At 45.1% G+C, this 22,236-nt stretch overlaps 1 protein-coding gene across 4 annotated transcripts in view; it reads left to right on the top strand.

Moving 5' to 3' along the window:
- LOC139756136 (uncharacterized) overlaps positions 1-21,646 on the top strand; it is a 40,539-nt gene extending 18,893 nt beyond the window's left edge. Inside the window, exons 3-5 of one of the 4 annotated variants that reach the window (XM_071675245.1) lie at positions 2,769-3,054; positions 11,164-11,283; positions 21,403-21,646. In XM_071675245.1, coding sequence (XP_071531346.1) covers positions 2,769-3,054; positions 11,164-11,283; positions 21,403-21,420 — 424 coding nt within the window. In that variant the 3' untranslated portion in view covers positions 21,421-21,646. Of the gene's footprint in view, positions 1-2,768; positions 3,064-11,163; positions 11,284-21,402 lie in introns of all 4 variants that reach the window. The other 3 variants (XM_071675246.1, XM_071675243.1, XM_071675244.1) reach the window with 3 other exon arrangements.
- The last annotated feature ends 590 nt before the right edge of the window (positions 21,647-22,236 follow it).

Below are 22,236 nucleotides of genomic sequence, written 5' to 3'. Positions count from 1 at the left end.
GGTGAGCGCTATGCTCTATCCCTTCCTTATAGCAAAATGGTAGATGCAGTAGATAGAAGTAGGAACTCTTGGTAGAAGTTTTAGGTAGGAACATCAGCTTAGGTAGAAGTAAGAGGCTGGAACAGTTAATAGAAGTAGTCAGTAAGAACCATATTAGGAGGTATAGGAGCCACCGAAAACACTGCTCTCGAATTGTCTTCTGCCAGTGGCCTGTTAAGGGTGAGGCAGAAAAGGGGTGAGAAACAGCATAGAAGTTCACTAGTTATGGAGACACCCCCCCCCCCCCCCCCCGTGGTCTCGCCTTTGTGGGAGCAGTCTTCAACGGTATAAATAAATAGGTTAAGGTTAGGTTTCATTCTCTTTAGGGCTGCCACGATTGTAAACTTAATCATAATGTTTGTGTTTTGGTAATAAGTATTTCCCTTCCATGTGCCGCCTTTTTCTTTTTTTTTTATTATAATGATTTCACAGGGAAATTCTGATGTGTTAGAGATATAATTTAAAGGGGAACAATGGCTTTCAAAGTCCATAAGTTACATTATCTAACCCCTTCCATCATCCTACAGTTTAATATGAACTACATAAAGTGAGCACAGCTTTTTCTAAGTCGAGGAAAAAATGTCATGTTTTTATAAAATCGGAGATAATAAGTAGTTTGATAATCCCCTAACCATGGTAGACGAAGTAACGTAATCCACCCTACCTCAGCTAGGCTATAACCCAGTGTGGCGTACTAGGCTAGGCTAGTCCAACTCCTTAAACCTAGCGTTGTCCAGTCTGCCTAACCGAAGCTAGGACTGGTTTGAGTATGTGCTTATCTGAACGTACATTCCCTTAACTCTTTATAATGTACGTAGACTGAAAGCTGGGACTCGTGCATGCCAGAGCTTTTGACAAGAATTTACACAGTTGTCGTACAGGTGGAGAGCGACGCGTGCCGTCATGTTTAAAGATTTTTTGTTTTACTAACCCGACATAGGCGATGGAATACGATGTAGCTCCTATTTTTCCACTGGTGATCACATTAATGTCACGTGGTATCATATCTCACACACACACACACACACACATACACACGTTTGTGTCGTGACATACGCTTGATAACGAAATTTACAGTTTCCCTATATAAACGCACTGTAGCGATCCTCCGAGACGAACATGGGCGATAAAATATGAAGAACATACAAGGAACACTCACTGCTTTTTCCACAGTCGGTAGGAACGAGGCCTCGCAAACGAATACGCTGCAAATAACACCCTACCTTGACGTGAGCTAACCCAACAGAATTCCTACGTAAGCCTCATTTTCCGCTTATTTTGCCCGCAAGAAAATGTCAGACACCAGTGCCAGAGTGAATACCGATGTTTACCAGTGCAGTAATCAGAAAATATACACAGAAAAACAACGTGGTTAAGAAAAAATAATACTATCCAGTTTGCATTGTAAAAGACTGCATCTGTCTGACTCTGATTTTCAGCCTCGGAATATTATTGGAACCAAACAACAACAACAAATTAAAACGAACGTATTTCGCAGACCGTCGCCGCCTAACCTCACACTCCCAGCGAAAGTTTAACAAGTCTCCACACAGATTTATTCGTATCATGATGATTACAGCTACTATCCTTCAGTTGGGGAAGTCGATGAATCCACAGATTCAGTGGCAAAAAGAAAATGTGGATGTTAACTCCTTGTTTACCAGTATCGCTCGTGGGTGAGGACATGCTTGGGCGGCTTCGGCGGCGTCTGTCGCGTCTCCCTCCTCCTCCTCCTCCCTCTCCCTTCATGTGTCGCTGGCGGCTACTTCTATTTGTGTAGCGTCGTGAGTGTAATGAGAGACCCATGATCATGTTCCCCTACTGCTGGGGTGGTGGTAGGAGGAGGATGTGTGGTGGTGCGGCTGTGGTGGTTATAAATAAAGTGGGTGGCAGTACGCCGCCACTTGAGACCCCCGCTGCTTAGCAACGGGATTGTCTCGTATTGTGTCGTGGTGCTGATGGCCATTATGGAAATAATGGAAATAATGAAGCTATTTTATTATCATTATTATTATTATTTATCTTGGTTTAGCGGGCAGTGGGGAAGGAGGGTGCGGGGTGGGGTGGTGGGGCACTTTTTCGTGAGACATTAATCGCAGTGGTCGCGTTGCTTTCAGAGTGGGAGTTTCGTGAGTGCTTTTTTTTCCAGTGGGGCTTTTTTTTTTCTTAGTGGAGGAGCATTTACAGCGCCTTTTTTCGCACCTGGGGTTCTCATGTGCAGTGGAATATGTTCACTGTAGGCTGAGCGTGAGTAGACCAAGGATTTGAAATCAACTTTTTCATATTGGGCCATTTCTTTCTTTCAAATGTGTGTATTATTGATCATGGATCCATTTTGATTGGGTATCGCTTCACAGTTATCACGTTTTTCAGTGTTTTTTTTTTGTGTGTGTGATATACGTATGGTATTGTATTGATCAGGAAAGATTTCATTGTAGATATTTTTTACTTGAGACATATTTTTACATTTTTTTACAGTAGGAAGTTTTTTTTTTCTCATGTCTGGTAGAGCGATGAGGTTGTCATTACATGAAGGGACACCCATCTTCTTGTAGTAGGAGAGGAGGAGGAGGAGGAGGGAAGTCGAGTGGTTTTACATGGCATTTCAGGCGTGTCGACGAGGATGTGTGCGATGAGTGGTGCGAGGACAGTGCTCGTCCCTCGGGCTATGCTCCACGTAACGTAGCGTGTAACGTTGTCTCTTGACCAGACCTCTCCGGTCGTTCCAGGTGTGGCGACGACGATGGAGTGTACGACATCCCCCCTCCGCCCCGCTCCTGCCGCAGCTCCACCGCCTCCCTCAGGACGTCCAGGGACTCGCGGCACCTCCGGCCTTCATCGGACGAACTCCTGCAGCAGCAGCCACCCCCACCACCAGCCCCAGTAGCCACGAGCCCCGGCAGCACGTCGTCCAGCAGTGCCACCGTCGCCAGGCGCGGCGGCGGCGGCGGTGGTGTAGTCGTCGGCGGGGGCGGCGCCCCTCCTCCTCCCGGCTCGGACGCCTCCGGCAGTAAGGTAGTAGAAGTGAGTAGCAGTGCATGACGCCACCGCACCACAACCCCTTCACCTACACCGACCCCAGCAGTAGTTGTGGCCAGCAGTTCACCAGGCACCAGTTTTAAAGTCCCCAGTCTCCTCCACCAGGCAGCGCAGACACTTCCCCCTTACCCTCCCACCCTTCAAGCTCCCCCAGGCGACGCACTCCCCTTCCCTCCCTCCCCTAAGCAAGCACAGCGACACCCTTATAGAGCCTTGTCACTTGTGTAGGACCCGGGTAGTGCCAAGTAGTCCCTGCTTCCTGTACTGTAGGGCTTCAGTGATGTCCCATACGTCACACGTTTGCGTTTAAGAACACATACACACCCCCACCCACCCAGCCACACACACACACACACACACACACACACACACACACACACGGGTGATTGTCCAAAGATTTATTCATATTTTGTTGGGTTTGTGTGGCTGTCCAGACCAAGATGGTTTAAGCCAGCTGCAGCGGCATCCAGTCAATCCTGTGTGGACGCCTTGATGGTGGTGATGGAGACGTGTGTGTCTGTGTGTGTGTGTGTGTGTGTCTCCCACCCTCCCTCCCTCACCACCCTGCTCCTGAGACAGTTAAGGTAGGGCGTCCGTTGCTTCACTCGAAGTGACCTTGATAGCCTTATCATGACCCGTCTGTCTCGCCGTGCTGCTGGCCGCCCCCCCCCCCCCCGTCGTGACAACGCTTGTTGTGGTGCGTCATCACTTCCCCCGTGTGTGTGTGTGTGCCCCCCCGCTCACCTTCGCCAGCTGTGTCCTCCACACACACACACACACACACACACACACACACACACCTGGGTGCTGGGATCACACCGCCTGGCCATGGTCACCCCAGCCGCGCCCTCCGTCGCCTGGTGTTAAGAGTTGGCTTGTATGGCAACCTGTGGTACACCCCTTGTGTGTAGCTGTCTGTGGTGGCGGTGCCCTCATACATGTTGCTGTGGTGGTGCCCCCTTGTCTGTAGGTGTCTGTGCTGGTGCCCCCGTGTCTGTAGGTTTCTGTGCTGGTGCCCCCGTGTCTGTAGGTGTCTGTGCTGGTGCCCCCGTGTCTGTAGGTTTCTGTGCTGGTGCCCCCGTGTCTGTAGGTGTCTGTGCTGGTGCCCCTGTGTCTGTAGGTGTCTATGGTGGTGCTCCACGTTATATTATATCGTACTCTCCTTAAGTACGGGAGACTGGTGTTGTGTTGACGTCGTCATGTCCACTGAGGAATACACGCTGACTCTATCATGTTCCATCTTGCGTCTTCCACAGTGGAGAGAGACTGAAGGATTCCCCTACCTTTCTTCACAGTTCATTCCATTTTGATGTCATTCTCGTTACATTCCACTGGACCGCCTGCAGCGGTTCTCAGTTGCTCTGGGACAAACGCACGTCGTGTGTGTGTGTGTGTGTGTGTGTGTGTACACGTCTTCCTGAACATCACATATAACTTGACGAAGGCGATGTGGACGCTGATCACAATACACGTCACCTCCATCCACGACCCTTCGCACATTACTGGACTGGTGGCTGCGTTGGGCGTGGTGCGTGGTCAACACCACCCACGTCCCTATCAGGGTCCGAGTCTCCCAATATATATATATATATATATATATATATATATATATATATATATATATATATATATATATATATATATATATATATATATATCCTACGAGACGCCACCCTCCTTCTGGCCTCCGTGTGTGTGTGTGTGTGTGTGTGTGTGTGTGTGTGTGTGTGTGTGTACTCCGCCACATCTTCATGACTGTATACCTCCCTCAGATTCGATTTCCATGTGAGCCATTTCGTCCGACCACGACCGCATCTGAGAGTCCAGGTTCTGTCATGCAGTAGTATTTCCCAGCCTCCCCGTCCGTCGCTCGTCCCTGTAACTCATTCACGTGTATTGTCGTCAGTGTTGGCGTCCCTCTCTCCACCCCCGTTGTGTGTTGCTGTCATATTCATGGCGTCCCCCCCGCCCCCCCACGCGTGTTGCTGTGTGTTGTGTTGCTCCCCACGTGTGTTGGGAGGAGTGGTAACACCATGTTTGTGGATGGTGTTTACGGGCGGTTCCGCGGTGCACTGTTCCTCTCGTGTGCGTATGACGCCTGCAGTGTGGCTTTTGATATTGCAGTGGGGGATCCTGGTTCTGTAGTGGTGACGTGAGCATTTGCTATTGTACACACTGAGTTTTCCCCCCAAGTGTAAGGTGTGGTAGAGTTGTGTTTCGTGTGTAGTGTTGCGTATCATGTGTTAAGCACAGTTGTTCAGTGTGTTTGACGATAGTGTTCTGGTATTTTAGTGTTGTGCAGTGGTTCTTCGTGTGCACGTGTTCACAGTGGGGTACAGTGTGTTTAGCGTTGTATCCACTGGTGCCATAGTGGTGGATTGCGTGTGTTTTTTTATGTTGGTCGTCTGCCATAGACACGTATGGTAATGTAGACGTCTCTGTCTGGTTCTTGCATCTAGCAGTGTGTGTGTGTGTGTGTGTGTGTGTGTGTGTGTGCTTGCGCTTTTCATGCACAACCCGTTGTTGGGTTCTGCGTGGGCCGATTAACAAAGAAAATTGTGTTGCGATTATGAAAGGTTGATTATACAGACTTGTTGTTGTTATTGTTTTTGTTTTTGTTGTTGTTTGTTGATGAAGGCCGTCAACAACTGAAGGTCATTAAAGCCAGGATATATATATATATATATATATATATATATATATATATATATATATATATATATATATATATATATATATGCACGACTCGTTTTACACGCAGAGGATCATCACAGAGGATGGGGTCATTAGTGCGTAGGGGGGGTTATTATACACGAACTCCCCCCGCTATAAGGTTATTATACACAGAAACCCCCCCCCCCTACCTGGTGATAAGGCGTTCGGAGGTTAATTACTTAAGGTTGTTTGGACTTGCGTCGTTATGGATCGCCAGGGGTCATTACGGCTGCCAGGGTTGCAGTTGTAATTACCAGGTCGAGTAATTGTGTGTACAGCATGACTTGGCCTGGATCATTATAAGTCTATACTCGCCCTTATTGCATTTATGGTTCGTGGGATGTATGTGAGGATGGAGTTGAATGTTAGTGATAAAGACTTGTGGCTACAATTATACAGTCTGGGTTGATAATGACCATTAATATTACGTTATTAAGGACCTCGATTATTTAGTTGTTAATGATCGTTTTGTTCACGATGTTCCCCGATGTCTCTCTTGTTTTTTTTTTCTTTCATCATTTTACTGTTGGACTGATGATCTGAGCTGTGATGAAAGCCTTTGACGGGGATGTGTTTCGCGATGGGAAAGACTTGGGGGATGGTGTAGTTAACCCTAATATTTTCTCTTATTCTTTGTACATTTACACGGTTGGATCGCATCTCTTGGTTGGAATCTATTATACCATATCTTAGCTCATCAGACACATGGTTTTGGATAGACTTGACTGTTGTAGGCTTCGAAACCAGATGAAGAAAATGGGAAAGGGTTATATATGAAATAGGTTTTAGCTGTATAGCGAGAGTGGGACACACAGGCACCGTTTTCTTTCGAAGCGGAGGTTATGCGGCTCTGACCAGCGGAGTGCATTCTGCTACTTATGATTTATGAGCTTTATAAAATTTGTTAGCATCGTGAGCAAAGTGGTTTTGTGAGCAGTAAACCTACCTTCCCCCATGTTCATTCCTCCCATGTCATTTGGTACCTCCGTTTGGCCAGCGTCAGGCCATGTTAAGTGGATGTAGTGTGTGTGTGTGTGTGTGTAGTGAATACCTGTGGTGGTGTTGTGGGCTGAATACCCCCCCCCCCCCCCCTCCTGTTCATCATCCGGTATTGAGCGGATGTTTGGAGCAGCAGCAACAGCAGCTGATGTGATGATGTTTAGAGCAGCAGCAGCAGCTGATGTGATGTTTGGAGCAACAGCAGCAGCAGCTGATGTGACGATGTTTATTGCTGTCTTGGGAAAACAAGTTGTGTGTGTTTTAGGGTCCCGCTTACTGACACGGGTGTAAACAAGTATATCTTTTCCTTTCATACATATTCGCCATTGCCCACGTTAGCGAGGTAGCGTTAAGAACAGAAGGCTGAGCCTTAGAGGGAATATCTTCACTTGGCCCCCTTCTCTGTTCCTTCTTTTGGAAAATTACTAGGGGGGTAACTGAAGAATATATATATATATATATATATATATATATATATATATATATATATATATATATATATATATATATATAGCTGTCATGTATAATGCACCGAAACCACAGCTCCTTTTCCACATCCAGGCCCTACAAAACTTTCCGTGGTTTACCCCAGACGCTTCACATGACCTGGTTCAATCGCTAAAAATCTTTTCCACTCCATCCTTCCACCTCCTTATTTGGTCTCCCAATTCTCCTCGTTCCCTCCACCTCTAACACATATATCCTCTTTGTCAACCTTTCCTCACTCATTCTCTCCATGTAACCAAACCATTTCAATACACCTTCTGCTCTCTCAACCACACTCTTTTTATTACCACACATCTCTCTTCCCCTTTCATTACTTACTCGATCAAACCACCTCACACCACATATTTTCCTCAAACATCATATTTCCAACACATCCAACCTCCTCCGCACAACCATATCCATAGCCCACACCTCGCAACCATATACCATTGTTGGAATCACTATTCCTTCAAACATACCCAGTTTTGCTCTCCGAGATTATGTTCTCGTCTTCCACACATTTTTCAACGCTCCCAGAACTTTCGCCCCCTCCCCCACCCTATGAGTCCACGGGGAAAATGAAACAAGATAAGTTCCCAGGTGCACTTTCGTGTAATAATCACATCATCAGGGGAGACACAAGAGAGAAATATAACAGTCAGTTGACGATATACATCGAAGAGACGTAGCTCGGACGCCATTGGGTGAACATTTTTTTTTTTGTAAGGGGCAGCTAAAATTTTTATTTACGGAAGGGGTAACTAAAACAAATATTTCCTCTGTGCTTTTTTTTCCCCCCACGCATGCTGTTGGGGTCGTGTTTTGTTACAGCTTCAGTACGCTGGTAGAATCACCGCTCGTCGTTGGTCATATAGTTTATATAATATGCTTTCACATATTTTTTTTTTTTTTTTGTAATATTCTGACAGTTGGAAAGTTGGAGTTGTTGTTGTTATGTATACATATTTTTTTTTTTCTCTCCCTTATATGTTTGCATGGAAACTATATGGAACCTCCGTCCCCTGTGTGTATATGTAATATTTAGCTTCTCATGAAAGTATTCCGAAATATGTAACCTATTTAGTTCGGCTTTTTTTTTCTCTCGTTTCATTTTATTCACAGAGTACTCTATTATTTTTTTTTCTCGTTTCATTTTATTCACAGAGTATTTTATTATTTTCCTTATATTTGACTGGTATTGTAATGTGTGTTGATCAGAGTATATAGAGGCAGTGTAGAAGAAGAAGAAGAGTTAGTTGGTCGTCAGGGGAGATGATCATGGAACTGTGGATTGTTTATATTTACTTCTGGCGACTGTCATACCCATCTGGCAACTCAATTTGAATACGATTTTGACACATTGTGTATTGGCTCACTCGTTTGTCTTTTTCTCGTGTTCGTGTGTGTGTGTGTGTGTGTGTGTGTGTGTGTGTGTGTGTGTGTGTGTGTGTGTGTGTGTATAATATTCCTGCAAATTTGACAATCTCATGATTGGAGTTTTCAATCGGCTATACCAATCCTATGATTCGGACGCTAATCCTTCAGCTTCACCTCCGTTTTTCTTCCTCTTCCAAAAAACAAGTTTCCACTGACGTTCGCTCTGGTCGCCTTGCTTCGGGTGTTTAAAAAAAAGAAAGAAAAAAAAGCACCGTCTTCGCTCTAGCCCCCAGCAACCCTTTGGTTAGACTTGACACCTGTTTGTACACCTGTACTCCACCCACATCAGCATTTCCTTGCTGTCATAAGTCACCACCCCCACTTCTCTTTGTGTTCCTGGTGCCACTTTAAAAAGTCTTCCTTACCTTTCGTCTTGGAACCTGCTAGGTTAGTCTTGAAGGCATTATTCCATTTAAACGATTTTGTTTTTTAAATTACTACTCTTATATCTCCTCAAGTTCTGTATATCTTCCCAAGTTCTAGATGTCATCATTTTGTATGACCCAGTGAACTTATCTTTTTCTTTTTGCCGCATTCCTAGTTAGCTTCGTTCGCCATTACTCTACATGGTGTAGGTGGTTGAGTCTATGTTTCAAGGATATGTATATAGATGCTTTCACACACACACACACACACACACACACAGGTAAGACCCTCAGAAGGTAGACTGTGGACCATATTTGTACCTTCCTTTCCTCACATTCCACTCATCTGCCTCGCATATATGGCGTCATACACACACGAACTTAATTCAAGCGAGAGTTTTCAAGACTTAGGTCAGTTCCTCCTGGAATATTGCTGGTAGATTTTTCTGTTTTCTTCTTTTTTTTTTTTCCCTAACGCGCTTGACTTTTTATGTCTGTCATTGACCATATTTGCGTCAGGACGGAAACGCGGTTCGACCCACAGCCTCTGCCAGGTGGGGTCCAACACCATCCCTTGTAGGGCCGGATGTGATGTGCGGGGTGTTCGTCTGTACACTCGATGACTTGTAGAGTACAGATGTACGTTGTTATGGATAGCGTTAACAACGTTGTACAACAGAGGGTGTTCGTCTGTACAGTTGATGTCTTGAAGAGTACAGATGTACGTTGTTATGGATAGCGTTAACAACGTTGTACAACAGAGGGTGTTCGTCTGTACAGTCGGTGTCTTGTAGAGTACAGATGTACGTTGATGTAGGTAGTCTTAACAACCTTGTACAACAGAGGGTGTACGTCTGTACAGTCGATGTCTTGTAGAGTACAGATGTACGTTGTTATGGGTAGTGTTAACAACGTTGCTCAACAGATTTTTTGGTTCAGTTGTGGTTTCTCAAAGACTATGATATGTATGTTTGATGTTGTCGCCTCTGCTTTCAGTGTACTTCAAGTTATAAGCTGAAGCGTGTACACTGTAGTCTACTTGTACACAGTGCCTTACTTATATGTAGTAATCTACTTTAAAAAAAAACAGGCACTTATGGGACGTTTGGACACTTATCTAAGTGTACGTGTATCTGAGGAAACTCAGGTCCTTCATCCACTGCTGGAGGCTGGCACGCGATTCGTTTTCCTGTGTTGGTTTGTGTGTGTGTGTGTGTGTGTGTGTATGTGTGTGTGTGTGTGTGTGTGTGTGTGTGTGTGTGTATGTGTGTGTGTGTGTGTGTGTGTGTGTGTGTGTGTGTGTGTCGTAGAGATCACAGACGCCATGTTTCTGATGCAGGCATTAGGGCTGAGCGAGGAAGGTTCGTCTCGTTGCTGAAGTGGTCAGTAGTTAGGTATGGTTCTAGCTGAAGCCTCCTGAAGGAGTAGTAGAAGAAGGAGGAGTAGGAGTAGAAGTAGGAGGAGGAGTAGGTCAGTCATGGCAGGTACTGAGCCCCTCCCCTCCCCCCCACACACACCTCCCTACCCTACTGTGTTGCTTTGTATAAACATTTATCATTTTTAGTGTGGCACAAATGTGTATTTTATGTTCTGCACAAGTTTTGCTGTATTACATGTAATGTTGTAAGTACACTGATACTGTAATGATGTTGTTGATGTTTTTAAACTTCGTCAATAATGTGTGTATATAATTCTCTTGTTGCTAATTAAGTTCTCTTCCTGTTTTTGTTGTTAATGATGATGATTTTTGATGATATATCTTTATGATTGATTGACGATAGTGTATATATGTTACTTGGTTTAATGGCGTTCATGTCCTCCTGTTTATATATATATATATATTATACTAACGATTCAACCCTCCTCTCTCTCTCTCTCTCTCTCTCTCTCTCTCTCTCTCTCTCTCTCTCTCTCTCTCTCTCTCTCTCCCAATATCTTACACGAACACTCTCTCCCTCCCTCCCTCCCTCACCCACTCACTCACACGAACCCACCCCTCCCGCCCACCTGCTCCCCGTGCCGCTGCCCGCTGGCCTGGCGTGCGGTGGTCGCCGTCCCCCGGTGCCTGCCGCCCACCGCCCAGCAGCCACTGCCGCCGCCCAAGCCGCCCCGCCGGTCCATGTGCCCGCCGTCGCCCACGCCGGACCCTGGGGAGCAGGAGGCCCCAGCCTACGAAACCATCTACTTCAAGGGTCAGGACCAGGTGAGGAACTACTTACTTACCTAATTACCTAACTACCTGCCTGCCTACATACCTACTTACCTACCTACCTACTTACTTACCTCCATACCCACCTACCTACCTACCACCATACCTACCTACCTACCTACCACCATACCTACTTACCTACCTACCTCCATACCCACCTACCTACCTACCTACTTATCTACCCACCTGCCTACTTGCCTACCTCCATACCCTCACACCTACCTAACTCCCTACTTACCTGCTTACCTACTTCCTTACTTACCAACCTACCTTCATACCCACCTACCTAACTACCTGCATACCTACCTACCTACCTACTTACCTACCTACCTACCTGCTTATCTACATACCTACCTATTTATCTGCCTACCTACTTACCTACCTACCATACCTACCTTACCTTACCTACCTACCTACCTACCTACCTACCTACCTACCTACCTACCTACCATACCTACCTTACCTACCTACCTACCTACCTACCTACCTACCTACCATACCTACCTTACCTACCTTACCTACCTACCTACCTACCTACCTACCTACCTACCATACCTACCTTACCTACCTACCTACCTACCTACCTACCTACCTACCTACCTACCAACCTACCTACTTACCTATTTTCTGCTTACCTGCTTATCATCTTATTTACCTACCTACCTACCTACCTACCTGCTTACCTACCTACTTACCTACATCAGCTTGACCGTAATAACCTTATTAGTGCTAACCGTAGCTTTACGGGCGCCTCTACACACACGCGCCCACACTCTGTGTGTGTGTGTGTGTGTGTCTGTGTGTGTGTGTGTGTGTGTGTGTGTGTGTGTGTGTTTGTGTGTGTGTTAACGGATTCCACTTCCTCCAGGTAAAGTGTAAAGTCACCTTCAGCAAGGCTTTATCGCGTTAAAGAACTTCTCGCTCCAAAGGAGTCAAAATTTCCCTGCTACTGGAAGTAGCGCAACCTTTAGAAATGATCCTGGGTAACGCCAGGGTTCTCTTGTAGAAATGTGCCCTTGTTTTTTTTTTTGTATATATATATATATATATATATATATATATATATATATATATATATATATATATATATATGTGTGTGTGTGTGTGTGTGTGTATGTGTGTGTGTGTGTGTGTGTGTGTGTGTGTGTGTGTGTGTGTGTGTGTGTGTGTGTGTGTGTACGGGTCTTGTGGTGCTGTAAGGATCATTGTTCGTAGTGTTGGGGGGGGGGGTGTTAAGAGGGTGTCCAAATCGTAGAAGAGAAAGGAGGACTCGTACACATGCGTATATGTCGTTTGAGAGAGAGAGGGGGGGCGGCTCGTACACATATATGCCTTTTGAGATAGATAGATATAGATAGATAGATAGATAGATAGATAGATAGAGAGAGAGAGAGAGAGAGAGAGAGAGAGAGAGAGAGAGAGAGAGAGGACTCGCACACATATGTCGTTTGATAGATAGATAGATAGAGAGAGAGAGAGAGAGAGAGAGAGAGAGAGAGAGAGAGAGAGGACTCGCACACATATGTCGTTTGATAGATAGATAGATAGATAGAGAGAGAGAGAGAGAGAGAGAGAGAGAGAGAGAGAGAGAGAGAGAGAGAGGACTCGCACACATGTAGTTTGATAGAGAGAGAGAGAGAGAGAGAGAGAGAGAGAGAGAGAGAGAGAGAGAGAGGACTCGCACACATGTCGTTTGATAGAGAGAGAGAGAGAGAGAGAGAGAGAGAGAGAGAGAGAGAGGACTCGCACACATGTCGTTTGATAGAGAGAGAGAGAGAGAGAGAGAGAGAGAGAGAGAGAGAGAGAGAGAGAGACCCGTTGTGGTGGTACGCTATTTTTTTTTTGTTTTTTTGCAGCAGTGATCCACCCGCTTCCAAGGTCACTAAACCTATGTGATACTTTTTGTTGTTCTTGTTTTTAACTTAGAGTTAACATGTTACCACATCCCCGGCACGGTGGCTAGAGAAAATGGGGAAGGGAGGGAGGGTTGTGGATTCAAGTCGAAAGGAAGCGGTCGCCCCATCATGGCTGATGTATACACATTAGTAGAAAAAAAGTTTATATGGTGGAGAATTACGGGAGAGGTGGCTTAGCGAGCGACTCGATCTACACCGGGTTATAAAAGTATTAACGTTTTCAGATGTTTATCCTCGAATAGAAAACGAGACCCCCCTTTTGAATAGAAAACGAGACCCCCCTTTCCCTTTCCCCTACCCCTCCCTCCTCCCCTTCCACCGCCCACAGAACTGGGTGAGGTGTCTTATTATTAATATTGTTATTATTATTATTATTATTATTATTATTATTATTATTATTATTATTTACATTTACCAGTTCGTAGCTGGAGACTCCACACTGTTGTGAGGTATTAAGAAATTGATCTTTACTCGTTATCTCCAGACTATAATAGCCTCTTTCATACGTATTAACAACCCTACATCATTACCGGTCATCATTCGTTTCGTGTATTAGGATAATCTACGCAGTATGGTATGGGGGAAAGAAAACTGGGATGAAGGGGAATAGAAAACGTAGATGTGTCGACTCAGCGTTGCCAACTCTGGTGTCTCTTGTTATTGTCGAAGAGTTGTTATGGTTGTTAGGAATAACTCCTGAGCCGTGTTGTATTGGGAGATGATGATCTGTTTACGAGTGGGGTTGTAGGTAAGGGTTTACAACTTCCTTGACTGTTGTACACCTGAATACCTTACCCTTACCTTAGTCCTTGTTTAACCTGTGGGTTGGTGTGTGTGTGTGTGTGTGTGTGTGTGTGTGTACTGCCATGGTGATGGGGGGGGGGGGGGTGAGTGGTTCTGCTGCCCTAGGTTTGGTGAGACGAGGTCAGGTTATGGGTTGTGTATACAGGGATACCAGGTGGAGACTTTGTCATAAGTTTACTAGAGGGAGTTATTTTGGAGAGTTTACCAGGTGTATCAGTGATGCTTGGGGAGTTTACCAGGTGTGGTGATTTGGGGGAGTTTACCAGGTGTGGCGTCCTGTGGGTTTGTTTACAGTTTACACATCACCCAGTGGCGACCCCATCGGGGTTGTTTATATACCTCTCTACACCCCCCCCACCCCACCCCCAACCTTACTCGGAAATGAGGAGTAGTGGGGGTGAAGGTGGGGGAGGTTGTGGCAGTGGGGTAGGTGGGTAGGTGGGTAGGTGGGTGGGTATGTGTTGTTTTCTTCGCTTGTGCGATGCGTCGGTGTCATTCGTCTGTCGTCTTCCACCATAACAATTCGAGCGTCAGTGTGTGATTGTATCTAGCGTTAAGATGGAAAGGACAGGATGTAGAAGGATTTAGCTTTTGTTTTTTTGTATTTTGTATTTTGTCGTATCTCTCAGTTGTCACACTAACGTTAATGTGATTGGTACAGCTGGCAGCGTTGTGGTATGACGGGCGAGGGTCGTGTGGTTTGTGCAGTTGGTGGAATACGCCGATTGTCGTATGAGACACCATCTACCGTATGGGGGGGGGGGGGGGAGTCGTACACTCGTAGTGGGCCCCCCCCCCCCCCCATCCCTTCATCTGTCTGTGCAGTCTCACAATTCTTTGCACTTCTGCAAGGTGTCCACATTCACTGTCTCACAACTGTGGCACTCCTCATGCAAACTATCCTCCCAGTCTCTCTCTCTCTCTCTCTCTCTCTCTCTCTCTCTCTCTCTCTCTCTCTCTATCTATCTATCTATCTATATATCTATCTATCTATCTATCTATCTATCTATCTATCTATCTATATATATATATATATATATATATATATATATATATATATATATATATATATATATATATATTTATATATGTATGATTTTTTTATTCATCGCCTTTTTAATTGTTTTCAAAGACGTCCTTCCCATTCCCTGTCTTTGGTGATGGGTCTTGGTTATTACTCTGTGGAGACAGTTTCAAAAGTTGTCCATTTCCTGGGTTATCCTTTACGTCATCCTGTATGACGCTTCCCTCTGTCTCCCTCGAGTCTGATTGGCTGTCATTGAATTGAAAATCTGCTCGTGATGAATACATGGAAAACTCTGAGATTAACCCCACCTCCTTCCCCTCCTCCTTGTCTTTTCCATCACATTCGTATTTTTAAAGTCTGTCTGATCCCCTTTGTCTTTTCCTACCGTAGTGGTTCCGTGTTTCTCTTATACCTTGTGGATGATGGCCGGCTGGAATTCCACTTTATATCATCATCAGCATTTCACGGGAGTTCCTTCGTTCGTATGAACATCTTCCACTGAACCAGTTCCCTTCCCTCCTTCGTAACCCACCTTCCCTCTGTGGTTGGGGCTTGAGGTAGCCAGGGTCCTACCCCTTTCCATTGTAGAGTTCACGAAAGCCTCCTTCCCAGCGTCGTGGTCCCTGGTCCCTTAAGTCCATATATTTACCAATTTAAGTTACCATTGAGATTGTGATGTGTAGTTCCCTCAGTTAGGTATCTTTTCAATGGAGTCTGGCCACATCTCTCTTCTTTATATTATCCTGATCGACCACATAATCAGACTTGAGGTTTATAAATTCACTTATATTTTACGGGTATCTTATGTCATATTCTCATTATCCATGTTAACGCATGTGAAGATAAGTGATCTGGTAATGGCAGTGTGTGTGTGTGGGTGTGTGTGTGTACACCGTCATGTGACCCTCACATCCAGTGGATGAACCATGAGTGTGGTGGGGTCCGTCTGTGTACAGTCATGTTCCTATCACTGTACACAGTTAGTACCAAAGTTTCGTGAGATTTTTTGTTTTTTATCATCTGTTCATGTGCGCAGTCGTGAGATGAAGTGCGCCTCTATTAACGGGGTCACTGACCCTTTGCGCACGACGGTGCGGTCCTTGAGCACGACGGTACGACCCTTGAGCACGACGGTACGGTCCCTGAGCACGACGGTACGATCCTTGGAACACGAAGGTACGACCCTTGAGCACGACGGTACAACCCTTGAGCACGACGGTGCGATCCTCGGGCACGACGGTACGATCCTTGAGCTCAAGGGTCGTACCGTCGTGCTCGAGGATCGCACCGTGTCGTGCTTGAAGAACCTAAGCTCCCCAGACGTGCCATATTGCCTTAAGAGCCACATCGTCTTTGTCTCCTGCCAACAGACACACCGAGGAATTTGGCAGACACGCAGTGACGATCTCCCACACACAGTCGCCAGTAATTCACCCATTCCCGGTGGAGAATAAGAATTGCTGGCTTTTGAGACGATGTATTTTCTGGAATATATATGTTTTTGTTCAGCGGGAAGACCGTGCCTGCAAAACAGGCTATAAAAAGAGGAATAATGACAGGTGCGAGTTGTTATACCATTGAACAATGCCATTCCGCCGATCTCCCAGCTCTACACAGGAGAGAACACTTGGTAGCCGGGAGGCCCCGACTCCTCTAGTACTTTGTAAAATCCAGGAAAGAACTTCACGTTGGTCGGCCGTACAGTTAGCACAAACAGAAGGGAATCCTGTGGCGACCACGGTGCTGTGTACCAGGCTCCCAGATGTCCTTCAGTTCCGGCTTGAACTAGTTTTTGCAGCGTCGTCAGGTGGCGTTGGTGATGTACAGGGTAGAGGCCATGTAAGGAACTGGGTTCCAGAGGTCGACTGGTATTTATACCAGTGGCATCCCCCACTGAGGAGTGTGGCGTTCCAGTTCACACCGTGGAGTGCAGGCGTGTGCAATACGCACTCATCACAGACGCAGACGCTCCAGTAGTTTACCCCAGTCATCATCAAAACCTAGCTTCCTCCTCTTTTTTTTCTTCTGTAGCTGAGCCAGGTACCCATTTCATCGACCAACCCCTAGGGGGTAGATGAACAGCTGGGTTGACTGTGGACCGACTGCTGCCAACCAGGATTCGAACCCCATGCGCTCGACCCTGGGCGCTCCCCGCCCCCGGGCCCGTGAATGCGTCACGGTCAGCAACGCTAACCAGCGCTACAACACACACCACGGGCGTCCGTGGTGTTATTGTGTTGGTATCGGTCCGTAGTGAGATATATTCCCGTGGAATTTTAGTAGAGTTTGATGGTAAAGACGCAAGAATTGGTTAATAACCTTGATATATATATATATATATATCTTGATGTGATGAAGGAGACATCATTGCATGATTTAAGAGCTTGTTTCAGCGAAGGCGATGAAGTATGAAGGCTTGTTGGCTCAGCTTTGCATATATTTGCATACATTGCTTTTGTTTTTGTCTATGCAGTAACGGTAAGGTATTGGCTTTTCGACCTTTGCTTCGGCTGGCTTATGTGTTTGAAGCTAATCTGTCATTTGTCCCTTAGAGTTACTTGCTGCTGGCGAAGGATTAGAGGGGGGATATATATATATATATATATATATATATATATATATATATATATATATATATATATATATATATATATATATGATGAGATATGATAGTTTTGTATGTTTGCTAGTTTGCTAACCACTTATTAATCATAGTTTGTTGGGACAGTTTGAGTCTTGTAGATTTTATTACAAGTTTGACCCGTGTGCATTTCAAGGTGAAGTTTAGCGCTGGTAGGTAGGGTTAGAACCGGTTCATCTATTGTGACTTAGATCACTTATGGTCATTGTGTGTTAAGTCTTGGTTGGACCTAGATCTTAGGTATGCTAAGATTGCTCGTGGCAAGTTTAGGTCTGTGATAGTTTAATAGGTTGGGTTAAGGTGACTATCTTGCCCACTCCAGGTTGGGTTATGATGAGTTAGGTCGATTAGAGTATAGGGTACTCGTGACTGATTGGCATCGAAGGTGTGACCATGAGAAGTGTTTGTCCTTAGAAAGGATAATGATAGAATCGGTAGAGCGGGTGAGCATAGGTATCAGTGCCCGTGTTCTCTGTAGCGGCGGACGTGGACTAAGACAGAGGAGGAGGAGGAGGAGTCAGGAAACACTGGTGAAATGCGCAGTGCTTTATTGATAAGTGGAGGGTAACGTGTACCTCAGGGCGAGCTACGGCAAGGGGCGCGGCACTTGCGAAGGTGAGGTGGGATGATGTGCTGATGAATGTGGCTCCGGAGAGGTAGGTGTTCCATGGCGTTTGGTGAGGAAGGAAGAGGAGTGGTGGATCTTTTCCTGGGGGGGAGGTGGTCTCTCGTGGTGCATCTACAGAGGTGGTTTGTTAAGGGGGTGTGTCCCCGGAGGTTGCGCACCAGCAGGAGGGAATAGGAGCTGCCGAAGGTTCGTGGCTTTGCTGCTGTTGGTGGGGCATGAGGGAGGGAGAGAGAGAGAGAGAGAGAGAGAGAGAGAGAGAGAGAGAGAGAGAGAGAGAGAGAGAGAGAGAGAGAGAACTTGTTGAGGAAGTTCCACAGTTTGGAAGGCAGGCGCGTGGCGTTTGTAAGGTTCGTGGAAGAGACGCAGGCCAGGGTGTGGGCTACGGCGAGGCGCCGCACTGTAGCAGTTCTTCTTCGCTGGAGGAATCGGTCGCCAGGGTAACTTGAGGCTGTCGCCGAAGGAGGCCTTTGGGAGGAGAAAAGCATCTTGTACAGAGTTCTTCCCCGCCAGAGCTTGATGGACCAGGTTTCGCACGGCTGGACGTGACCAGCAGACGCAGGGTGCGCCCCCAGGATCTGCGAGCTCATAATTTGCTTCACTGCCTCGCTCATGCGGGGGGCTACAACACGCTTTTTCTATCTGCCGATCCCTCACACCAGTGGATACTGAAGGCGTAGGCGTGGGAGGCGAGGCTTTGCGGTGGGTACCTGGAAGACTCTGTAGAAGGTCTGTGACTGACTGGTCGAAGTCTGGAGGCGGAGGTGTACCTTCCGTCGTGTAGTTGGGTCGAGGTTATGACGTACCTCCTCCAGGATCCTTGCCAGTGACCTCAAGGCTCATTAGCCAAGGTCACATAAGGTTATACACTAGTCTCAGGAATGAGTGCCTGCCTGTTTAGATCGAGTTAGGTCACAGGATTAATTTGAGGTCACTGGCTGAGAGATTGCAGAGGAAATTATATATGTCTGTAGTGTCACTAAGAAGCGAGGCTCCAAATGTATTGCTGGATAGTGAACGAATGACATGCGTGAGGAGCCGCGCGCGCGTGTGTGCGTGAGTCTGGCTACGCGACTTGACCTAATTTGACCTCTGGATGACCCCAGGCTCTCTCTCTCTTCCTTTGCATGCAGTCCGATTATGAGAATTTGGACACCGTATGTATCCCTTTGAAATTTGTTCTTTCCACTTGCAGTTAACAGACATCATCGTAGCATCGTGACGTAGCGTCTCGTAGTGCCCTTCTGGTCGTAGATGTTCAGTGTACTGTTTTACTCGTCCTCCTCTCGTAAAGTTAGCAGCATCACCTTATCTTCTCTTATCTCATGATGATAACAGATCTGATTTAATCTCCAGTATCCTCTTTTATCATTCTCCTGTCAGTGTTGTCATTTTGTAATCGTATCATTTCTCTTGTTATATTTTCCCTGTTCCCAAAACTGTTCTTCATATATCTTGTTGTTATATTATCTACATGTGTTGACAGTGCATGTGTTGTAGCTGATATGAATTGTTATATGTATATATTTTTCTTGTTTCCTCATTATGCTTTGTGCAGTATTAAGCTGAGCATGTTTGTTTTGCTTGTTGAAACACGATGTCATGTACTGTGATGGTCCTTTTTGAGAATAATTCTGTACAAATTCTGTTTATATATATATATATATATATATATATATATATATATATATATATATATATATATATATATATGGTTCTATTTTTTATCCATGTCCATTCGCATCTATGTAAAACACTCACTTCCTCCATGTTCTCTCTAGTCAAACTCATATCCAACTGATTTGTCTCTTACCGCTGCTTAGTAAGCCTAACAACCTCTTGCTTTTATTCACATTTACTCTCAACGCTTTCTATTCACACACTCACTCAAACTCGGACACCAACTTCATCAGTTTCTCTCTCGACCCTGCCACTAGCACCTCGTCATCAACAAACTATTTCTGACTCACCTCCCAGCCCTCACCACCCCAACATACTGCATACTAGCTCATCTCTCCAAGCCCCTTGCATTCACCTCCCTCACCACTCGGTCCATAAAGAGATTAAACAGCCATGGTGACATTAATCACCCTTGTCGTAGACCTACCTTCACTTGGAATCACTCAACCTCCTCTCTTCGTAGTCGCAACACAACTCGCAGTATTCTCATGAAAAAAAAAAAAACTCTTCACTGCTTCTAGAAACTCGTCTCACACCATATATTCGTAACACCTTCCACAGGGCATCTCTATCAACTGTATTAAATGCTTTCTCCAAATTCGTGGAAGCTGAAGTGAGTCAGGGTGGGTGAGGGAGGGGCGGGCTAAGTTCCAGTGGGCATTGAGGATTGTGGAAAGGTGTTGATTGGATGCGAGGCGTGGGCTCCAGATGAGAAAGTACTGAGGATGGTGAATGTGTTGGAACTGAAAATTTTTAGGAGAAAATGTGGTGTGAGGTATAAGGAGGGTTGATCGAGTAACGTATCATTGGGTACTAGAGAGGTGTGGTAATCCGCATGGTATGGCTGGAAGAGTTGAACCACTTACCCTCCCCTCTTCTCACTCGCACACACATCTTACTCTCGTGATAAACACTCATCACTACTTTTAGAAGCTATCCATCCGCACCATATATTCGTCGCACCTTCTACAGAGAATCTGTGTTAACTCTATCTTAAGCTGTCTTCAGATACATGAACAGTCAGCAACATAAATCACCCTCTTTCTTAAGAATTTCAACTGCAATCCCATCCACTCCCGTCGCTTTGCCGCATTTCATCTTATGCCAGGCTTTCACCTTCTCTTCTCTTTTCATCAAATAACTCTCCATTACTCTTTCACTTCGCATAACTGATCTTCCAAGACGCCCAGTATCTGCCACAGCATCTTGGAACAGATTTAACGATCATTCAAAATACTAACTTGTCTTTTCTCCCCTCTCTCTCTCTCTCTCTCTCTCTCTCTCTCTCTCTCTCTCATATATATATATATATATATATATATATATATATATATATATATATATATATATATATATATATATATATATGGAAGAGATCACAATTGATCGCGTGATCAACTAAATTATTTTCTTGCCACAGGGATATGAAACACGATAAGTTCCTAAGTGCACTTTCGTGTAATGATCACATCATCAGTGGGAGATACAAGAAATATAACAGTCAGTTGAAATACAACGAAGAGACGCCATTTGGTAAACAAGCGACTACCCGAATGGAGGTCGGGTGCGTTCAAGTCTGGCAACATGCGTACCATAAATTCTATCATGTGGTCAAGCAGGGGAACTGTTTACAAATTTTATCAACAATAAAGCTATCCAATTTGTATAGACCTTCACTAATATTAATGTTACAATTCTTTGTGTATTTAATGATGAACGATTCAGTGATAAACTCGTGGTACAAGAGTTAAGAGTTAATAACTGAGATGGCATTACTCCAGTCAGTACAATGATCATAGTTTTTAACATGATTAAACAAGGCATTTGATTTTTCTCCTGATGGTATACTATATTTATGTTGCTTAAGTCTAACAGAAAGACCCATACCAGTCTGCTCAACATAAAACTTATTAAAATTTTTACATGGTACTTTATAAACACACCCTACGGAACTTTCTGGTGAGTTCCTGATTAGGATATTCTTTATAGTATTGTTGTTGCTGAAGTTACATTAAAAGATTAAAGTAACTTGAGAAGTAAAGTAAAATTATTACTAAAAGGAAGAACTAAATGGTTCATGTTGTCAAGGGGAGGTTTGGGTTTAACTCTATAAAATGATTTATTTGCCATCATAAAGGAATTGTCAATGGAAAATCTAGCATACTTTAACTTGAATCCAGTTGAATATATCTTCTCAGACTCATCATCAGTAAACTCTGGACTGCACATACGTAATGCCCTTAGGAACATAGAC

This window comes from Panulirus ornatus, chromosome 20 (assembly GCF_036320965.1).
Source record: "Panulirus ornatus isolate Po-2019 chromosome 20, ASM3632096v1, whole genome shotgun sequence".
NCBI classification, from domain to species: Eukaryota; Metazoa; Arthropoda; class Malacostraca; order Decapoda; family Palinuridae; genus Panulirus; species Panulirus ornatus.
This window is presented reverse-complemented; position numbering and strand designations above follow the sequence as displayed.